The sequence below is a fragment of the Amia ocellicauda genome, chromosome 10, assembly GCF_036373705.1.
Source record: "Amia ocellicauda isolate fAmiCal2 chromosome 10, fAmiCal2.hap1, whole genome shotgun sequence".
Classification (NCBI taxonomy): Eukaryota; Metazoa; Chordata; class Actinopteri; order Amiiformes; family Amiidae; genus Amia; species Amia ocellicauda.
Genome location: NC_089859.1, coordinates 21,955,157 through 21,977,711, shown reverse-complemented (window position 1 = coordinate 21,977,711; position 22,555 = coordinate 21,955,157). Strand labels below are relative to the sequence as shown.

The following is a 22,555-nucleotide window of genomic DNA, read 5'->3' as shown; positions in this document are numbered from 1 at the left end:
GATGTGATTTGACAAAGTAGTTCCTGACTTTCACCAGCTGTGTTGGAAGTCTTTTTTTATAGTTTTTAATAAAAAAGGAGAACTTATTCCATCAGTTCATGCTTGTTTGTTATTAATATATAATACATGTGCCTGCATAGTTTAATCTTGCATTTTGCAGGTGATCTCTTTATAGAGTGCCGTGTATATCCTAAAACAGTCACACACATTTTATTTTTGCCTGAGTGGTTTGTATTTGTGAGGGGCATATTGGCATTAAACGTATTTTAATATAATTGTTGTTAATTATCATATATTAGATTAAGTAAATCAGCGGTGAGAGTACTGCACATTTCTAATGATATGTTAATTGCTTTAACACTTGACAAGGTCTCGCTTTGGCCCGATTCTGCTGGTTATGTGTGTCCCGACGGAAAACATGGAGTAAAATCTTGTTACCTAAATTCCAGACAGAATTTTTTCCTCCCCCTGGCAATGTTACAGTTACTGAGCTTTTTCCCTTCATCCCTTGAGATTATTTTAAGAAAAGATAGTGGACTGCATTACCAGCGATATAACAAAGTGCTTTAATCATATATGGGAATACTGCACTCACACCCTGGTGTTAAAATGCTGCTACGAATAAAAGAAAATAATGAATGCTTCCATTTCAAAATTGAAAGTATAATGTATTTTACTAACATTTTACTGGAGCTACATTCGTGAAAAACTTCAGCCCCCATTAGGACTATAAGGTGATTGATTATACCATAAAATATAGTGTGTATGATTGATTGTAAGATTGGTCAAAAGAGCAATAAAGACCAGCATTACCAAGTGATTTTTCAGCTCTTGAAGGAAAATATTTGTGAGAGTAAAACAAGTGTGATATAGTTAAATTGTTGTAAAGTGATCATGTGGACATACGTACTCTGCTGGTGCTATAACAGGAGACTTAATAAAGGCGCAAACATATTTATTTTGATATTTAGATATATTTGCTGTAAAATGCCAACAAATTACCACATTAATACATTTTCCTCTTAATCCTGAAGCTTCCTTTCATTGTTCTTTTGTAATAAGATTTCCAGGTCACTCTGGTCATTTAATTTTGATGGCCAGTGGTTTGTCATATGAATTATAGCACGACACCAAAACAGCTGCTACAAATGCGTCTGTTTTATAATGTGTGGACTGTTTGCCCAGTGGAGCAGTTAATATTGTTTCTGGATTTGTTGTTTTGAGGAAGTATGACATCAGTCTTCAAGTGGGTTATATTGTACTCAGGGAAACAAAGACAATATGTGATATTATCATCTTTCAAGCTCATGTCCTTTCTTTCTTTCAGATTTTGTAATACAAGTAGGTTTAGATATAACAATAAAGATTGATATGCTTGCCTCACGTGCAACATTTATGCAACAATGCATGATTAGACTTCTTCAAATTGATCAGATTGATATTGTTATAAATATTGATGGCTCTATTAATAAGCTCATACGTTTAATTTACAGTTAGGTCCATAAATATTTTGACGGTGACACAATTGTCATCATTTTGTCTCTGTACGCCACCAAAATGGATTTGAAAGCAAACAATCAAGATGTAGACTTTCATCTTTAATTTGAGGGTAGTTACATCCAAATTGGGTGACAGGTGTAGGAATTACACCCATTACACCCATTACCCATTGGAATTACATGTCCAATGAGTTTTGAAGCATTTGGCTGAATCTGAGAAGATAATATAGCCCTAAACACTTCAGAATTCATCCTGCTGCTTTTGTCAGCAGTCACATCATCAATAAATACAAGGAAACCAGTTCCATTGGCAGCCATACATGCCCATGCCATAACATGCTTCACAGATGAGGTGGTATGCTTCGGGGCCTTTTGGTGTTCCTGAGCTCACCAGTGCGTTCTTTCTTTTTAAGAATGTACCAAATAGTTGATTTGGCCACACATAATGTTTTTGCTATCTCTCTGATTGGTTTGATTTCTAAGGCAAAACTGAAGGCAAAACGCCCCAAGAACAAGCAGGAACTGAAGACAACTGCAGTGCAGGCCTGGCAGAGCATCACCAGGGAAGAAACCCAGCATCTGGTGATGTCTATGGGTTCCAGACTTCAGGCAGTCATTGACTGCAAAGGATTTGCAACCAAGTATTGAAACTCACAATTTAATTCATGATTATGTTAGTTTGTCCAAATAATTTTGATCCCCTAAAATTGGGGGGAGCACATATACAAGTGGGTGTAATTCCTACACTGTTCACCCAATTTGGATGTAACTACCCTCAAATTAAAATCATTGTGGTGGTGTACAGAGACAAAATGATGATAATTGTGTCACTGTCCTTATATTTATGGACCTCACTGTATGTATCTTGATTGATATCTTGACATGACAGTTGTCTGTTTCCCAGTGAACGACACAGGATTCTATCTTTAAGCATTGTGTTTGGTTAAGGAATGCCTTTTCCTTTTAATTTCATGTCGACAGATACAACTGGATTTTAAGGTAGTGGCCGTAAATTGCCAAGGCAGGGCAAAGCCACATTGAATTCAGAGAGTCTGACTGAATTCATGTTTAAAAAGGTGGGAAAAATAAATTCCTGTTAACCTTAATCTGTTATGCCTACTTGCTAAGTTGTCCCAATTTCACTGCTCTTTTTACCGCGTTTAGTTGTAATTCTTCGCCTTAGGGCATCCTTAGACAGCTTTGGGCTTTGGAGATGTATGGAACCTATTGCACTGAACTCGGTATTTCATCACGTTTACTATGTTGCAGTCGAGATCAAAGAACAGCAATAAAGGTTTGTGTTCAGTTGATATTGTGTGCATTTCAGTCTGGTTTCAGCATTCCAGGATATATATATATATATATATATATATATATATATATATATATATATATATATATGACTTTCTGGGCATTAGATGTCCATTTTAATTCAGCCCCTACTAGATGATTAATTGCAGTTTTCATAATTTAAAAGAAATATATTAGTATATGTACACCACCTTTAAATTTGTTCACAATTTTTTGCCTTCTACCATGGAAATAAAATGCATTCCTTTTTTCATTTATCTACACATCCCCACACCTTCAAGTGAAAAACATATTCTAGAAGTTTGTCTTGAAGTGTATCGGTGATATTGTGTCTCCCTGACACACTGAGCTCAATCCTGCCAGTGTCCTGGTGGAGTCTGATTCTTATGTGCCATTGTTGTAGAAATACTGAATACGATTTATGTAGGTTTCCTCTGTGTTTGAATTCTTGCAGCCCTGATGACTGAACTTGAGTCGTTTGAAGCAGATGCTTTTTTGTAGTCGATAAAGCGCAGACAGAGATCTTATAGCAGTCTTCAATTGAAGAGTAAAAATGGGATGGAGTACATTTGGCAGGAACGGCGTGCTATCGAAAATAAATCGACCTGCCTGAAGAGAAAGCTCAGAGACCTGGTCACTAAATGCACAATTGAATAAACACAGGCAGAACAGGGTTAGTTACAGTGCGTTAGAGTACTGAAACTATCCAGCTTGTTCCCATTGCCCTGATTAATGCTACAGCGAATATACTGTAACTATAATCAAAAGCTTTCTGCTCCAAGTAGCTTTTACTGCTCAGCAGCTACCAGTTGGGTCTCTGAAGAGCTTCCTACTTTTCTTTGAAAGTCTTTGAGCAAGCGCAGGTCCTGGAGGACGTGTTTGTGGTGTGTTGCTTTAAGACATAAATAATTCTTGAACGCTTGATAGGTTTACTAAACTAAGCAATAGAAGGAAACCCTCCCCTCCATTAATAATTATATCTCAGCTGAAAAATAAATGGATCTTATTTATTTATTAAGTGTCTATTATTATTTTATTTTTTTACAATATTAATGAAGTACAGTAAGTAGGTTTTTGCAATGAAACGTAGCTTAACATGTTAAAATGGCTGTATGTACCATGTTTGAAGCCATAAAGCCATGAAAAGTGTGTGTTTCAGACTACTGGTCCTAGATTCAGCGTATTTAATATTTGTGGAACATTTCTCAAATTCCTCAATACGGGTTTGATACAGTGAGTTTTAATAATCATTACCTCTTCAAAACACGAACATGGATACAGGATCTCACCTGCTAAGAGCTAAATGGAGAAATTAGAAAACCCAAAAGCACGATGGTTTCTAGTTTGCTGGATAGAGTAGCTATGACCAGTCCTTTCTATAATTTGATTAAGTAAAGAGTAGTTCTACTGATTTAAAACATCAATCCTAGAAGGAAAACTGGATTCATGCAGGATTTTCAGATAGATTTTCCTATTATTTATTTTAAACTCCACTTAACCATAATGTAGTCTGAGCAATTATATTTCAGTGTTCAGTTATTGGCCATTAATGTACTGACAGCGAGAATGATGTTACTCATCTGTCTGAGGGTCTTTAATCGCCTCTTGGTATAATCCTGTTTAATATCAAAGACTGACCCTCGACGCCGCGTGTTAATTTTATGTGTTTTATTTTACACGGTCGAGGTTAGAGTTACACAAACTATCTGGAAGCTGGTGGGAAATGTTGCATATTGATGGGCTTATATAACCCATGTTTTTTTTTTCCTTTTCCCCTTTTCTTTTCATTACAACGTGAAGAGTATCTGAAGAAAGCATCCTTTGGAGTTCTTCTGACGAGTGATCATCCTTCCATGGATATTAATGATTCTCTAAGATCTTCTGCATATTATGCCTTTTCATTACCATAATTCTGTAATGTGAGAGACCTTCTAAAGTATTGCATGCTTTTGTCGTGTCCCAAAGCGTTTACTTTTGTTGGGGGGGAGTCAAAATATATTCACATTTCTGTTTGACACATTGGAACATTTTTTTTTTTTCCAGTTAGTCTTGTAATGTGACGACTGCTTTTATTCAGTTGTTTAATGCATTTAATGTTATTAGTCATGAAAGTGTGTCTGTTTTTGTTATGTTCCAAAGGTTTTATTTATTTATAGTTTAAAGCATTAGTGTGTGTGTGTGTGTGTTCAGAGGGGATATTTATGATGTGCAAAGTATTAAATATTGCATCTGAATCAAATTAAGGATATTTTGCAATTGTATGAGTTATTATTGAAACAAATGTTCCAACACCTGGGGCCAGTTGCATAAAACTGTGTTAGACTAGTCTTAATTTGTCAGTTAGACTAGTCTAAAGCAAGTTAGTCAGTTGCATAAAAATTGAAACTGATAGCTTGAGACTACAGCAACACTGTCAATGATGCAGACAGGTGAAGCCTCCCATTGGCTCACACACATTCCGCTGTCCCACTCACCGGCAGTCATCCAAAACATCGAGACTCCTCCCCACAGACTTCAGTAACCAATCCTGTGGTCTGTTTACATTTTTAGGGCGGTCCTCCTCCTGTACACGGACATTTCCTCTGAAATATTTGTCTTACCATATTCTTCCATCGTTTCTGCTCGTCTTTTACAGACTGCACACAAAGCGGGGTGACGCTGTTAACTTTATTGTTATTTTATCTTACACCTTGTGTTTGAGTGTGTTAGTGCAAGTTTCCGAACCGCAATATATGTTTTGCCACATTATATTCCAGTTTCTTCAAGTGTCTTAAAATTCCCAGAATGCCTTGTGTGATTGAGTAAGTAAGACCAGTCTGGAAAGGGAAGACTGTTTTATGCAACGGTTTTAACTGAGTGTCGATCAATAACATGACTTATAATTATACTGAGACAAAGACTTAGTCTAGGTCCATGCAACCGCCCCCAGGACTGAGCGTGGAGAGTATTTAGGGCTGGATTGAATACCCGTGGTACAGTGTGAGCAGCATGGCAGAGGTGATAAAAGTACTGTGGTGTATAACACTGAGCTCCATAACTTCCACCTGCTAGTTAACCTTTCCGAACCTGCCGCTGGGAAACAGCCTTGTAATAAATCACACAAATTTGTTTGTTCTCTGGTGGGCTGCTGACAGCTGCGACTTCTGTCATTTCCCTCTGAAATTGTGTTGTGTCAGCACCAGCCGATTTCTGCGGGGAGTTCAATCTGGGATTTGTGTCTTCAACCAAGAACATCCTGTTAAACGCGTTAATTTCATAGATTTAAATTAAATGACGACCTTTTTTTTTTTTTCTGAAGCGAGGGTGTCTGTAAGCAATAACGCGCGAAGGTCCCTGGAAACTGGAAATTGGCTCAGGTGAAAATATCCCGCTGTACATATTCCTCCGAGTCCCTTTTTGCAATTATAACAAATCAATCCAGCGATCAGTCCACAGAAAACAATAAAGCTACCAAATTACAAAGCTACTGATCTGTGCTTTATTTATTTGACAGTTTTACAGCTTTGTTTCCAAAACATTTAGACCCTGCAGAAGCAGACTGTCACTGTCTAGCTAGTATATCAGATTAAACAACTTGTAATGGAGTCAAAGTGGTGACATGCAGAACGACAGTGTCCCAGTGTTGGGGTGCGTCGGGCCGAGGTCGACACAGTAGAAATCTGGTCCAGATCGCTGCAGGAGTAGGGGCTCCGAAGGCATCGTTTATTTTGATTCTGCGTAATAAGGCTCTAAACTGAGATGGCAGCAATCCCTGTCTCTGTAGGTTAACCAGCTCACGGTGTGTTGCGGTGATGGACCTGACAGTCCGGGCTATCAGGCACCCTGTCAGGAGCAGCACGCTGGGGATGACAGAGAGGTCACTCGGATGTTCTCTTCACGTTCATTTGTTTTGGAGCCTCTTAGAAACCCAGAGACGTGTTATTCATTTAATATTTTCAAAATTGGTTCCGGTAACTTAGCTAATGTTTTAAAGATGGCAGTTCTTGAGGAATGCCTGTGCTTGCCCGTGTCTCTGTTGAGTTTTCTGTAGGGTGTGGAATCACACTGCTGACTCAAATGGTTTCAGTATAATTTAGGGTAATGAAAAATAAATTAAAATACATTTTAAATAAGACCAAAAGAAAGTCCTCCGTCAAATTATCCTGCCAAGTTGGGGACAGGCGTTGATGTAGATGGGTGATGTGTGAGGGTGCCGTTATAAAGGGGGACAGCTGTATAATCAAAAGTCCATCATGCTTAAGTTTGCATACAAAATAAATGCAAATGAGGAAAAGGTCTTTCTGCAACCATACTACAAAAGGGGGTTGTTGTGGGGTAGGTGATTGGGTATCAAGTGCAGCTGAAGAGCTGAAACTAATAAGGTCATGAGATCGTTCCTCTGTGAAATGGACAATTATCGCACGGCAGGTTGGTGAGGGACAGCATCGTTCAATTAGCAAACACATCCGTAAGCTGCTTCATCCTAACCTGGAGACTTCAGGGTGACTTCAGCAAAGCTACCGCCTGTTCTGAAACGGGAAGCCTGTCCAATTCATCAGCGGACATTGAACAGGAACCTCTTCATAGTGAGGTGATAATTGGTTATTGTATGCAGCATTTAATGGCTGAAACTGACGGGATGCACAAGAGAAATAGCAATGTTGACGATGGCCTTGAAAATGACATTCAGCAAATTGTATGTATGTATGTTTGTATGTAGCTCTTCCTGACCCTGACAGACCCCAGAATAAGTGGAGCCTTGTCTCCCCTGGGTTTTAAAACATCCTATTTTTAAGTGGTTTTGGACGCACCATTGACACAACACAGAGGCTGCCAAATTCTGCTTGAAATCAGACTCCTAAACCTAATAGATGATTCTGATAGCATTGTTCAAAATCCCTTTATGTGCTTTTAATCAGCCGAGCAGAAGACAACAAACATAAATATGGGAAATGGGTGGGAAATATTTACTGACGAGGGGATCTGCATCAAAGCCCATTTCAAGGGTGATTTGTTACATCAGAAATAACCAGGCGGTCCCAGAATTGGAGATGTAGCAGAATGAAAAACAAGATAGAGATTTATTTTCTATTTATATGTCTATCTATCTATCTATCTATCTATCTATCTATCTATCTATATACACTCACCTAAAGGATTATTAGGAACACCTGTTCAATTTCTCATTAATGCAATTATCTAACCAACCAATCACATGGCAGTTGCTTCAATGCATTTAGGGGTGTGGTCCTGGTCAAGACAATCTCCTGAACTCCAAACTGAATGTCTGAATGGGAAAGAAAGGTGATTTAAGCAATTTTGAGCGTGGCATGGTTGTTGGTGCCAGACGGGCCGGTCTGAGTATTTCACAATCTGCTCAGTTACTGGGATTTTCACGCACAACCATTTCTAGGGTTTACGAAGAATGGTGTGAAAAGGGAAAAACATCCAGTATGCGGCAGTCCTGTGGGCGAAAATGCCTTGTTGATGCTAGAGGTCAGAAGAGAATGGGCCGACTGATTCAAGCTGATAGAAGAGCAACTTTGACTGAAATAACCACTCGTTACAACCGAGGTATGCAGCAAAGCATTTGTGAAGCCACAACACGTACAACCTTGAGGCGGATGGGCTACAACAGCAGAAGACCCCACCGGGTACCACTCATCTCCACTACAGATTTGCACAAGCTCACCAAAATTGGACAGTTGAAGACTGGAAAAATGTTGCCTGGTCTGATGAGTCTCGATTTCTGTTGAGACATTCAGATGGTAGAGTCAGAATTTGGCGTAAACAGAATGAGAACATGGATCCATCATGCCTTGTTACCACTGTGCAGGCTGGTGGTGGTGGTGTAATGGTGTGGGGGATGTTTTCTTGGCACACTTTAGGCCCCTTAGTGCCAATTGGGCATCGTTTAAATGCCACGGCCTACCTGAGCATTGTTTCTGACCATGTCCATCCCTTTATGACCACCATGTACCCATCCTCTGATGGCTACTTCCAGCAGGATAATGCACCATGTCACAAAGGTCGAATCATTTCAAATTGGTTTCTTGAACATGACAATGAGTTCACTGTACTAAACTGGCCCCCACAGTCACCAGATCTCAACCCAATAGAGCATCTTTGGGATGTGATGGAATGGGAGCTTTGTGCCCTGGATGTGCATCCCACAAATCTCCATCAACTGCAAGATGCTATCCTATCAATATGGGCCAACATTTCTAAAGAATGCTTTCAGCACCTTGTTGAATCAATGCCACGTAGAATTAAGGCAGTTCTGAAGGCGAAAGGGGGTCAAACACAGTATTAGTATGGTGTTCCTAATAATCCTTTAGGTGAGTGTACACTGTAACATGTTTATATGTTTTAGGAATTACACGTTAAACGTATAAACATTAGCAAACGTTTAGCTTGTAATAAACACGTTTAAAATGAAATGGTATGACTATTTTTCAGTTGGTTACAGACAATAATTATATAGGACTCTGTTGTTTTGTGTTTACTGCTGAAACAACACATTATGAGTGAGTCACATCAATGCAAAATATGTATTCAATACTCATCCGTGATTTCACAACTGGGGAGATACAATTTGGCCGTACATCAAGTCAAACAGAGGCTCTGGCAGACGTGAGTGAAATCCCCTAGTCGAATGATCAGTAGTTATTAATTAAGTTAAATGCACCAGTTCTTCTGACCGTGACAAAATAAAATTAAATGCTGAACACAATTTTTTAAGCAGTGTCTCTATGGGTCAGCTCTTGCATTATCTCTCTGTGGTGTTCTATGAAACAGGGATTTAAAAAAAGCTATAATTTATGTGTACCTAAAAGAGCAACGGAAAATTCCCATTTGCGGCTCTTGAATGTTGTATTAACACCCCTTAAACGCACTGTATAATGAAAATGACGCGTCACCTCTTGAGAATAACAAAGCCCGTCGCATTAAATCTCGCCTGCTGTTTCTTCTTGGACTATAACAGTCCAAGTTCTTACTTTTGAGAATGAAACGATCTCTTCACACAGAGTTGACTTGTTCGCTCTCTATTGAACTGTTGTTTCTGAAGATTTTTTGGTCTTTTGACACATTTTTGTAATTGTTTCTACGCTGTCGAGATAAACAATGGACATGTTTAATTAGATTAGGCTTATTGTTCTCGGGAACTTGAAAAAAAAAAAACATGCCATGATGTTTCTTTCAAGCACTTCTGAAAACATTTGCATATCTAAATTGGATCAGCCTCGATGGGTTCCTCCCCTCCCCCAGCCCACCCCACCAGCTGCTTTTGCCAAGAGGCGGCCCGCAGGTGTACCGGGACCTACTGCAGATTAGCATTATATATCTTGGAGGCCTACAGTGCCATGAACATCCAGTCAATACTATTGTTTCTGCCTTTGTGTAATTTATTGAAACCACTCAAATGCTCTATTATTTATATATCAAAACCATGTTACTATTGATTTGAATCTGTTAAGTGTCACTAACTGTACTGTAAACACGCGTACGGCTCACGGTGCCGCCCACGTTTCCGCAGGGAGACGCATTGCTCATCTCTGTTGCAATTCCACAATTTAACGGGTTTATCCTTTTAGAAGATAAGAAAATTTACAAATGAGAGGAGACCATTCGACCCATCGTGCTCGTTTGGTGTCCATTAATAACTAAGTGATCCAAGGATCCTCTCCAGTCTATTTTTGAATGTTCCCAAATTGTCTCTTCAGCCACATCGCTGGGGAGTTTGTTCAGATTGTGACGCCTCTCTGTGTGAAGAAGTGTCTCCTGTTTTCTGTCTTGAATGCCTTGAAGCCCAATTTCCATTTGTGTCCCCAGTTGCATGTGCCCCTGCTGATCTGGCACAGGCCCTAGTACTGATCCCTGTGGAACTCCACTAACAACCTCACTCCAGTTAGAAGCAACTCCTCTAATCGACACCCTCTGTTTCCTAGACATCAACCAGTTCATAATCCACCTACTTACATTTCCCTGAATACCTACAGCTTCCAATTTGAGGATCAGTCTGTGATGTGGAACTTTATCAAAAGCTTTTTGAAAATCGAAGTATATCATATCATGCTTTCACATGATCTACAGCTGCAGTTGCATGTTCAAATAACTCTAATAATAGATTAGTAAGACATGATCTGCCTCGTCTAAACCTATGTTGACTATCTCCAAGAATATGGTTTTCATTAAGATGCTCCTCTATTTTCTGTCTAATCATTTTTTCCAACATTTTACAAGTGATGCAGGTGAGACTGATTGGTCTGTAATTTCCTGGCTCAGTTTTGTCCAGTCAGTTGGTTCATCCCCTTTCTAAGTGTCATTTGGAATATTTGAGTTAGCGGCCTATAAATAATTTCCCTAATTTCTTTAAGTACTGTTGGAAATATAGCATCTGGCCCAGATGATTTGTTTGTTTTTAATTCTGCTAGTCCCTTTAGTACCTCCTCCTCATTATCCTGATCTCTCTTAGGGTTTGACTGGACTGATTGTTAACCTGTGGCATGTTATCCTTTTTTCTTTTGTAAAAACCTCTGAAATACTCATTTAGAACATTTGAAACATCTTGTTCGTTTTCCAAGATATTTCAATTTTTTCCCTTTATCTGTTTAACTTCCTCGTTTATTGACCTCTTGCTGTTGTAGTATTGAACAAAGCTCTTTGTATTAGTTTTAGCTCCAAGATCTGTTTCTTCTGTTTCCCTCTTTGCTTTCCTGATCCCTTTCTTAAGAGAGACGACAAACTGTGACAGCGAAGATTTCAATCCGTATAAAGAGAGAGCCGACCACGATTTGTCACATGGCGTATCTGTGTACAAGTTGCATTCTGGTTGCCTCATTTTTATTTATTTATTTTTGCTTTAATTTTAGCTAATGAAGCTACACTTCCGAAGCGCCTATCTGGAGGAAAACTTGTTTATTTACTCTTGTTTCCGAGAGCACGTCACAGACTGCACTTCAGACGGCACTGGCTGCCAACATCTCTGCGGAGTTGGGTGTATTTCTTGCACTTGGCTAAGCACCAAAGTGGTGATCGGGCTGACGTTGATTCGGTTTATCTAAATAAATACATACATAAATTACAAACTACTGCTAAAGAGCCACGGCAGACCAGAGCAAGACTTGGTGTCTCGACTAATTCTTATAACTGAAAACGGTAATCCGTCGCTGTATAGGATTTTAAAATGATCAGAGGTACGTCATATCATTTTGTCAGGGTATGCCAGCAGTCGTGGGAGCTGTCCAGGTTTCTAGTGCTTCCAGCATCTTCTAATTTATTCTCTTACATTTCTTGTAAGCATGCACATGCTCACAGGCACAGAGTAGATTTACTAAAGAGAATTATAACTTGTGCATTGCAAATAAACTGATTATGCCTCTCCTTTCTGAAGGAAACCATTATCGGTCTTCTGAAAAGGCTCTGAATCAGAGCTTTAAATAGCACAATGGTACTTCAATCCATATTTACCTGCTTTAAGTCCTACAGATAAGTTGTTTTGAAGATTGAAATTACTTTCCGTTCAGAGTGAGAAATGCTTAAATTAAGTTATGAGCAGCAGCTTTTCCTCTCTCTTGTGGTTCTTTAGAATCGACTTGGAGTACTTTAATTAGATTTTTAAATATCGACAGACAATTATGAGCATGCTGGTTTGCTGCCAGAAGAAAAGAGGTGCAGACAAAATGTTAGAAAGCCTGCGAGGAGGAGGTGAAGCACGTGAGTGCAAATGAAGTAGCATTGAGAATCGAGACATAGGCAGCTCTGGATATTAACTGTTTTCTGGCAGCTTTTGTTCCTGAATGGCAAAAGAAAGGGATCATCAACATTTGCAATTCAATTCCTGTTGAACTCAGATTAAATTTAATCAAGGAGCACAGTGAGAAATTTGTACTACACTGCTCACTAGGTATTGCGGATTTCCCTGTCGCTTTCCGTGTTTGTCTTGTTTGTGTGTGTGTTTCTATTAAGACTGGAACGCTGTGCAAACACGCCTGAGGCCAGAGTGCTTCCACACAGCAACACAGAGTCTCTAGGCTGGTACAATAAAACGAGCTGCTTGTATTTTCAGACAATCAGGAAATTCCATTGGGTGTAGGTATATTTTATCAAAATACAATCCTAGTCTGGTTTCTTTGCCACTAGGCCTAACAAACAAAGACATGTTTTGGTTATTTTATAGTTGCTCTATTGCACATAATGTAAGGGTGCTTTCACACTTGAGGCAGATTTAAGTGAGTTTTGGAACTATATGTGAAACCTGATAGTGATGTAACCGAACCAGGATGCAGATCAGAAAAGTAATGTAGTCGAGGGCATACGCCGTATGTCCACTTAATCTGAAGGGACGTTTGCGTAATCCCACGTAATTTTGCGTATAGCCATGAATAATTTGTGTATAGACTCTTATAATTCCTTTAATTAATTCAGTCAAGATTTCTGTCACCACTACCAAGACCAGTAGTAATGTGTGGTCTTGCTTCCTTTGAAAGTGTTCTCAATATGTTTGCTCCGCTAATTATTTTGTAACATGAAAACAAACACATTCAGGTTCTCTTGGAAAAGAATCGCTCCAGACAGCGAACCAAACTGTGGAAGTGATGTATTCAAATGCAAAGGATTGGCTTAGCTTGTCACTTCATTGAAGCCCTACAAACTACTACCCGATGGTGTAGTACCTGCAAATTATCTTGGCGAGGGATGACCTGGTTTGACCAACTAGAAAAAACTCACAAAAACACACTTTTATTTCTATGGTCACTGAGAGCTTAAGAAAGGGCTTTGAATCACAGTTCTGAATAAGAGTTCAAATAAAATGTGGCGGACTTACATTAAAGCAAAAGATACTGTCACAGAAATTCTAGTTCCATCAAATTTTCCTTGTGTGAAATTAACCCAACCTAAACTGAAAAAAAACATGTTTGCCCGTGAACCACGATTCAAAGTATTTGCCAGCTATCACGGTGTGAGATGAACAGTGCTTTTGAGTTTTCAATTTCTTAACACGATGAGGGTTTTCACTACTTGTCTTGTTTGCCTATTATTCAGTCATGGAGAAACAGAAAGTCAGTGCGGTCTTCACAGTAAGCAGGGTAATTAGCCGTCGCTAAATCATCCAAATTTGTTGTTTCCTCCATTTAGTGGATCGAACCTTTCATTACTACAAAAATGCATATTGCTAGACAGAGTGCTTTGGATGCATTTAGTTTACCTTTGCATCTAATTATATGGGGTCTGGTCTGTAAGTACTTTTCCTCCAAGCTATTGTTATCATTCTGTTTTACCCGTGCATTTGGTCCCTCCTATTCTTCTTCTTCTTATTGCGTTTTTATTGCTGAACCTAAACCTTTTCTTTTATCCACTGGGCTGAGTTATAGTCCCAAAAGAACAGGTTATAGTGATTTAAACATCTTTTAAATGTCTCTGCTGAATTGTGAATTATTCCTCTAAAGTTGTGGCACTTAAATTGTATCTTTGGCACACAATCTCTATCCTTCTAAGATACGAAAGACCTTATGATGTGACTGCTTGGCATCTTCACTCAAACTCCACTGCCTTTACTGCATTTCCACATGCATTTCAAACACCTTTGACCTGGGTTTCAGTATCTTGTCATTCTTTTAACATTGAAGTTGTGTCCGGTGTTTATTTATTCAGACCTGCACAGCGATTGTGGCGGTGCTTGGCACGCACTGTATTTAAACCGGCTCAGGTGGTGACTTTGTTGGTGGATTGCTATTGTTCTTTCTTATTGCATCTTTCCAGCTTTCACAATGTATTTGTCTGCTAGAGCGGTGTTTGAAAACCTTCTACCAGCTTGTCCGCCTGCATGGAATGTCTTCTCCGAATGTCACTAGAAGCGGCTAATAGGAGGGAATTAGAAAATAAACTCGTCGGATTTGTGGCAACCAACCTCAGCAGCCAAGTCAGTACAATTTTTACAACCTAACTTCCAATGATTTAAACATTCGACAGTGATCTGTGAAGCCGGTGAATAATCAGTCACCATCTTTACAAACACACAATCTTCTAAAGCTATAGGAAGATCATTTTCAGTGGTATCTTTAGTGATTTAATTGACAAATGTCACAAACCTTGCTTATCTCAACTGTCTGGTCACTCTAGAATCACAGTGGGAAATGTATCAGTTTGAGTTGTTATCTTGTGCTGATTAACTCTTTGGGATTTGGCAAAGGAATTAACCCTGTGCATGTTTATAATATTAAATTAGTTTTGAATTCTCCACTTTTTATCATTATAAATATCTTGGTTTCCAGCACCTTCAAATTATATTTATGCAAAATAAATCTATTATTGTAATTTACAAAATCCTGTGATACTGCTTTGTGTTTTTGTGAGATTAAAAACAGCCTTCTTAGATTAATCCAAAGATAAATGGTTGTTCATTACACTTGTGCTGGACTTTGATTAAGTTATAAACAAACAAACAAACAAATACATTTGCTTTGTAAAGTATCATCTGTGTAGAATGTTGTGTAACCATGAAGACTTCGTTAACATTTGGTTATCGTACTGTTAAGCCACAGAAGTGATGCACCTTCATAAGATGACGTCCGTTTTATTGATTCGAGAAATACTCATAACCTCACTCAGATCTAAATAAGGTGTTTGCAATCGTGTGGTATTTTTCATGTCTTTTTGTATAATATATGATCATGTTTAACCAATCAGCGTTTCTGAGGAAACTAAACATCTCACAACTGTCTTTCACAAATGAATAAGCCATGTATTCAGTGTGATTTGATGGATCAGTAGTATTAGTGTTAATAAAATAATCATTGTAATTCACTTTAACTCTTGAGAATATGCTTCATGTGTATCTATTACTGGACATATTACAACTGTTTATTGTTACTGGTTCCTCAAATAGACCTACTGCCCTTTTATTCGTTGTTTTGTCAAGTCTGGAAATCTGTGATTAAAAAAGGGCAATTAAAATTAATACTAGGTTTAGTCAGCTACTTTATGGAAGACGCTATGTGTGTTGGATAGGGCAACACAATCATTGTTAAAAAGCCCAGCTATTGTTTTGCGAGAAATCATTTGTTCAGCCATTGTGAAGCTAATTATTCTCAGCATGCAGTGGCTGTGTCTAATTGCAAAAGGCATATGCAGAAATTGCCTTGCCTTGCAGGAATTAAAACCTAATCAGTTGAGATAATGAGCTGAACATGGTGAATATGTTTTTTTTTTTTGTTTTTTTTTTGTTTGGTGGGGTTTTTATGGCAATAATAATGTTTATAAAAATTCACATCAAGTCATTTAGTTGGATTCAAGAATCCTGAAAGACACTCTGTACTCTTAATTGTACGCTAATTAAGATAAACATGTTAATTAAGCTATTTATATGTCAGTACAATTTTGGAGCCGGGCAGGGAATGGTGTATCAGAAGGTAATGTATGTTAAACAAACTGCATCGCCTGAGCTGAGCGACTCAACTGAAAGACACTTTTGGGAATTCGGTGCTGATGTGAGGCGGAAACAAATGTACCTTAGTCTGTCGCGATGCTCCATTTTAAAGGCATAGTATTAGAGTCACACTGGAATATTCACCTGCTCGTTTATTTAATGGATTTTGCCAGTTTAATTGTGTGGATGCAATTTGAAGTGTAAAATTGACTTAATCTGTTTTACAGTTGGCCTTGATAAGTGTATTCACCAAAGCGTGTCTTCTCCTTTGCATGTTATTGTCATATTGGGAGTTACACAATGCTGGAAGACATGGTTTTGCTACAAATGCTCATGTATGTGATCTTTTGTTTTCACTGAGAAAGTCACTGAAGGTTTTCAGACAATAAATTGGCCGCGTTTGTTATGGTATTGCTGGTTTATTCTCTCAAAATACTACGGCAAGTATGTTGTCGCAGGACAGTTTTTTCTATCCTCCTGGTTGGAAGTGGAATAATAGAGAGGAAGAATTTTTGTCGGAATGGTTTCTTTACATGAAGTAACAGTCAAATCCATTAGGAACACGCCTTGGATCTTCGACACAGATTTTCCACTGTAAATCACATCATACATGTACAACACACAGCACTCTGTGTGACCCCGCAATTAACTACGCTGTCTGTATGGTAGAATTACAGAGAGATCGTCTTGCTGCTTTGTTGTGAATGAAAACCGAGAGTCTGACAGGATTTGTCTTTAGTGCCCAGTCTGTCGTGTCTGCGACGAGGCTGCGTGACACGTGCTCGGCTGCCCGTGTGAATAGTGCACACGCATCATTCTTGTCCTTTCCAGTTTGCCCTTCATGTCTCTCTTTGTCTGAGGGGGTGGTGAGGAAGAAATGGGTTTTCCATGAACACAACGTTCCAGTACCAAAACTGGATGGATGAGGCCAAATGAAGTGTTTTTTCAATGAGAACAAAAGCAGAATTATGCCCTTCATCAGTGACGTGTAGAGGGAGGGGGCGGGGGTGGCGCCACTGCCCCTTTTCATTCCTCTGCCCTTTTGTGTCCCCACTTGACCTGATTGCCCTCTGGACCACACTTCGTCAGCCCCTGCCCCTTCGTTTGTTTCAGCCACTGCCCCCCCCGCAAGGCTGTGCAGGTTACTGTCCTTCATAGTGGTTCACATTTATTTCACTGCTTATCATTCCTAATCACAGCGGCACAAGCGCTTGATGCTCGCTGAGCCCTTAATTCCCTCTTAGAAGAGTAAAAAATAAACAGAGTATAAAACAAACCAAGACGATTCTTCGGCCCTCAGTGTTGCTAATTTGTTGTGCTGCCTGCAGATCCGAGCCGGGGAAGGTGACAAATTATTTGATCACCCCTGTTATTAATCTAATCCACGTGGAAAAGGCTGAATCTGGTGGGATGGTCCCGAATGACAGGCATCCCCAGGGAGGCTCTCAAAATGTTCTCCTCCTTCAAACAGTATTTGCTTCATCATTTTACACTTCGGAGGCATGTTGTGCAGATGATACAGTGATGTTTAATCGACTACGGCTTTTCTAAAGTTAAACAAATGTTTTTTTAATTTATCTGTTTAAAAACTTGATAATTTGCTTTTCTTGTGTAAAAGTAATTTTTTTTTTTTTTTCCGAAGACTGACCTTTTGGTATACATTTGTATATATAAAATACTTTATTTAAGGTATTTAATAAGACAAGTAATTTATTTATTTGTTAATACTCAAAATGTTAAATGGAAACAACCTTCATTGTATGTCATTTTATTGGCCCTTTAATTTCCAATGATTTCCAGTTCTACTTTTACGCATTTCATCATTGAATGTTATTGGGTTTGAGTACATTTTATAGAAATGTTGTGTTTCTTTTGTTTTTTAGTCTTTGGTACCCATACTATGACAGATTGTACTCCATCTAATGCATTTATCTTCTTGGCCCTCAAAGGCCCTGATTTAGTTGTCTGCAATTTTACAATCCGTCCCCAAATCAGATAGCATCAATGATTTAATTGAATTAATTATGTAGTGTGTCGGGGGGCTTCGGGACTCACACAAACTCATCCAGGAAGCCTTGCGAACATTTTGGAAGCTGTGCAGCGTGTCTGGACTGGGGATCTGTCTGAGTCTCTCTTACAAGGTCAATCTGAACTGTCATCAATGAATATTTTATTTATATTTGCAGTCCCTTCTTTGCAGTTGGCCTAACCATGTCTTTCATTCCCCCTCTCTCTCTCTCTCTCTCTCTCTCTCTCTCTCTCTCTCTCTCTCCCTCTCTCACTCTCCGTATCTCTCACTGCTCCTCTCTGCAGCTGGTGTAAATGACTATTGCTACTTCCCAGACCCAGATAACCTGCTCAATCAGCTGAGGCCCCTGTGGACAGCTGTCTCTCCCCACTGATGGAAAACTGTCACTGTGTGCTGAATAGAGAGAGAGAGAGAGAGAGAGAGAGAGAGAGAGAGAGAGAGGGAGGGAGAAAGAGAGAGAGGGAGTGAGAGGGGAGCAGCGTCAGCCACAGAAGCAGCAGCAGGAGCAGGCAGCAGCCGTCGCGTCGACTGAGGGATCCATTGTTCCCTTGTGTTAGCCCGTTCCCATTCTCCTCCGCTGACAATCAGTGCCGTGAGCCGAGAGAGGGCTGACTGCTTCGGACGCAGTGTGCGGGAAGGAATACTGAGCCGCCCGAAGAGAAGTAGCAGAAGAAGGAGGAGAAGGAGGAGGAGAGAGTGAATTCACTTTTCGACACCCGTTTTTACCCTTTTGTACTGTGGATTAAAGCATCCTGCTAGAGGCATGGGGCTGAGAGGGGAAGGGAGAGTCTGGTACAGTGGTCCAAAGGGGACGGCGCCGGCGTCAGCCCATTGCCTGTGGAGGCTGGTTCTGTTGTTGTATGGGATCTGGGATGCTCAAGCGCAGACCGAAGGAGACGTCAGATCGGTGTACATCTGGGAGACAGGTAAGGGTTGTTTTAGATTACTTTTTTATATATATATGAATAGGAATCCTGACTAGTTATCCCATGAACAGGGTATCAATAGAGTCTTGGGAGGCATGTATGACCTGAGCATCAATAATATGATGTATAAAATGTTACTTTTTAGGGGGAAAGTGTTTAAAATGATCCATCAAAGCTAGAGTGCCACCGTAGCACAGCATCATGCAGAGAGGCTTTTCATTCACAGCAGAAGAGGACTCTGTATTGTATTCAGTATTGGGTGAAGGTTGTACAGTCTTTTGTTGTCATGGAATAGTGTCATTTGCCTCCTAGTGATCGGTCTTCGCATGCATTTTTAATTTTGAAACGACTGGACTTGTGCCGTTCACACTGGGATTCCACACAAAAGTTTGCCTTTTATTTTTAATTATGGAAGGTATAAGATGAATTATTAACAGCGAGTACTAGAGAGTTTTACTTTGGAGCCACCTTGACAGTGTGCTATTATACACATTTACTTCTCACACAACGTTTTGCACCCGCTGGTCCTGAAGAAAGTGAAGTTCTGTTTTGTCCACCTATTTTGAGTGAGGTGACCTGGCAACACCCCCACCTTTTAACTGTGCAAAAAAAGTTAATTTCTTTGTAATCTGGCAAAGAGGATTCCTTTGATTGTTTAGACAAGAGAAAAAGAGTCATGTTAGATATTATATATGTGTTGCATATCATATTTTAGTCTTCTCCCTTTTTTCCTTTTGTATATGATGTTGCATGGCTACCTAATAGATTTGATTACTACTGATAGTTAAAAACCTCTGAGTGGAATTAATTGAAAATGATTAATCAATTTAGGGTAGGACTATAGATGCATATTTGTATTAATAAATTAAACAATAAAAGGAAACAGGTTTAATTGCTTTAAGAAAGGCAGTAGATCAAATCCCATGTGATCACAAACCTCTCTGAAGGGAGTTTGTCTTTTGGGATTGTCTCTGCAAAACTCCATCCTAAGACGCACTGAGATAATTGCAGGGAGGGCAGCGTGCGTATTAATCATCCTGACGAAGCAGTGCCCAGTCGGCCGCTGACTGCTTTCCTGGACAGAGAGTGGACCTGGCCTCCAGCCACGGAGACAGATCAATTTACAATTTCCCTGATATCCTGAATTTTTAAAGAGGTTGCAGCTGAGTAAGGAGATTAAGAGTCCAGATTTATGAAAGCAAAGTCAAGCCACCGCAAAGCAATAGACTGGGCAGGAAAGATTTAGTTGGACCAAGTTATCCTACATCCGACAAAAAAAAACTTTGTGTTGTTATTGTTATGTATTTTATTGTGAGATACATTTCTATCCATCTCGTATCTCGTAGTGAGTTATATAGTTCGGAGAGCAACATTGCCAATTATTGTGTGGTGTGGTTTGATATCAAGAACAAAAAATATTGACTGTCTGTGGCGCTGGCTGTATTTCTTTCTCAAAAACAAGCCTTTTGTTGAAAATGTGGAAAAGGTATATATATATTTTTTTTTTTCCTGAGGCAATTTGGGCTGCTGAATAATCTGGAGGCAAATTGTCTTGATGCTGGAATAATATTTTCTCATGACGAATAGGTGTGCCTGAAATGTGTAATAAAATCGCTCCTATTGACTCAAAACTAACCTTGATGGGTCTGCGGGGGGTGGGAGACAGTGCTGGATATATTTCCCTCAGGAGAGAGACATATTCGGGTATTCAGATGGAGATGATAAATGGGAAATAGGTTTTCCAGGTGTTGATGTGTTATTTGCTTTCTAAAATTGGACACTATATGAAAATTGTGCATTAGATGGTTTCATTTTATATATATTTTAAATCCTGTTCTAACACAATTTCTATAAAAACAGCACATTTAATGTAATCCTACTTTTTGCTCGTTATGAAAGACGCCCATCGAAAATAATTACACTCGCTGTGATGAGCGACACGGCTTCAAAACCGCACCGATTTTACACTTTAATTGACAGTGTAATTCGCCTACTCTTCACTGTCTCTCTTTCATTCCATCTTCCAGGAAGAGTTGAGAGACCCCTTCTAGTTTAAAGTGCGCTGGAGGCAAAGCCCGCAGCCTGGAAAATGAACATTTCTCCATTATTCCTGTCAGCGTCGGTTCATGCTACCTGATATTAACTCCTAACTGAGCTTTACCTCTCCGCCGTTCCTTTGTTCCCCTTCCTTTACCGGTTCCACCTCTGAAACAGCCCCCTCTCTCTGGGGGCCCGTGCACTCTGGCCCCCTGTCTTGGAGGCTTGCTGTCCATTAAGCCCAACTTCTCCAGGGGTTTCTCCTGCCATGGATGGACGGGCCCCCCAGGCCTTGCCTTTAACGCTACATTGAAACACTTGGGCTCAGTCGCTGCTCCAGCCTGGAGTCTTTTTTAATTAAATCGCTTCATTTGTAGCTGTATCTGCTGGGTATTGTTTCAGGTGAACGTGACGTGCAGGTGTTTGACAGTGGTATATTAACTGACAGTAGCTTTGCAATCTAAAGACCTTACTAAGTGGTAAATCAAAATTATAGCAAGAATTAAATAAAAGCACATTCTTTCTGTGCAGAGCAAACCAGTCAAATATATCTACTGTGGAAAAATATGTGCAGGAGAAACTCTAGCTGTTCAATTGGCTGTGCAATAAAGCTTAGAAGGAGGAATTGTTTCTTCTCTTCCTGGTCTTATTCCCATGTTTATTCACAAAACCAGTTGATTTGAAGAAACATATAAGCAGGAATCAATCATTTGAGGCTTCTAATAATTCGAATAAATAATTAACAAACTGATAAAACCACAATGAAATACTAGACAGGGAATCTGGTACAGGAATGCACAGGAGCCTCCTCTCTGTCGACGGATTCCCTCACATATTTCTGGCCTGTGTGCTTCATTAGTTTCTGTTAGCGCGCTGACACTGTGCGCTGTGATGTGCTGTCAGTATCCAGCCGGCACCGCGCCGTTCAGAAGCTGAAATAATTACCGGGGAGCGGCAGAACTGGTTCAAGTCCGATCACTGTGGAGAACAGCTGCTTCTGACAGGGTTTCCAGGCGCCGATTCTGACGCCAGAAGTGGACGGTGACTTTCGGACCGTTGTGTCTAAGAGTACAAACCTGACAGGCCCTGTGCATGATGAAGGTGGTCAAAGAGACAGAAAGTCAATCTCACTTTGGTGTCACCTTGTTACAACTAACTTTGAGCGCTGTAGAACTGATGCACTTGTTAGATAGCAGTTGAGACGTTTAAAAGACTGCAGAACCACTTTTAACCTTTACTTTCACGTGTAGTCATTTTTTTTATTCAACAATGAAAAGATGAGCTAGTGGACATCCAAATTATGCAGATTTTTAACAGTTTAATTCACCTACTGCAGAGATATTAA

The 22,555-nt window shown here is 39.6% G+C and overlaps 1 protein-coding gene across 1 annotated transcript in view; it reads left to right on the top strand.

Moving 5' to 3' along the window:
• The first annotated feature begins 18,409 nt into the window (after nt 1–18,409).
• LOC136760227 (thrombospondin type-1 domain-containing protein 7A) overlaps nt 18,410–22,555 on the top strand; it is a 108,921-nt gene continuing 104,775 nt past the window's right edge. Inside the window, exon 1 of the mRNA XM_066715530.1 lies at nt 18,410–19,173. Within this exon, the coding sequence (XP_066571627.1) occupies nt 19,011–19,173 (163 nt within the window). The 5' untranslated portion in view covers nt 18,410–19,010. The remainder of the gene's footprint in view (nt 19,174–22,555) is intronic.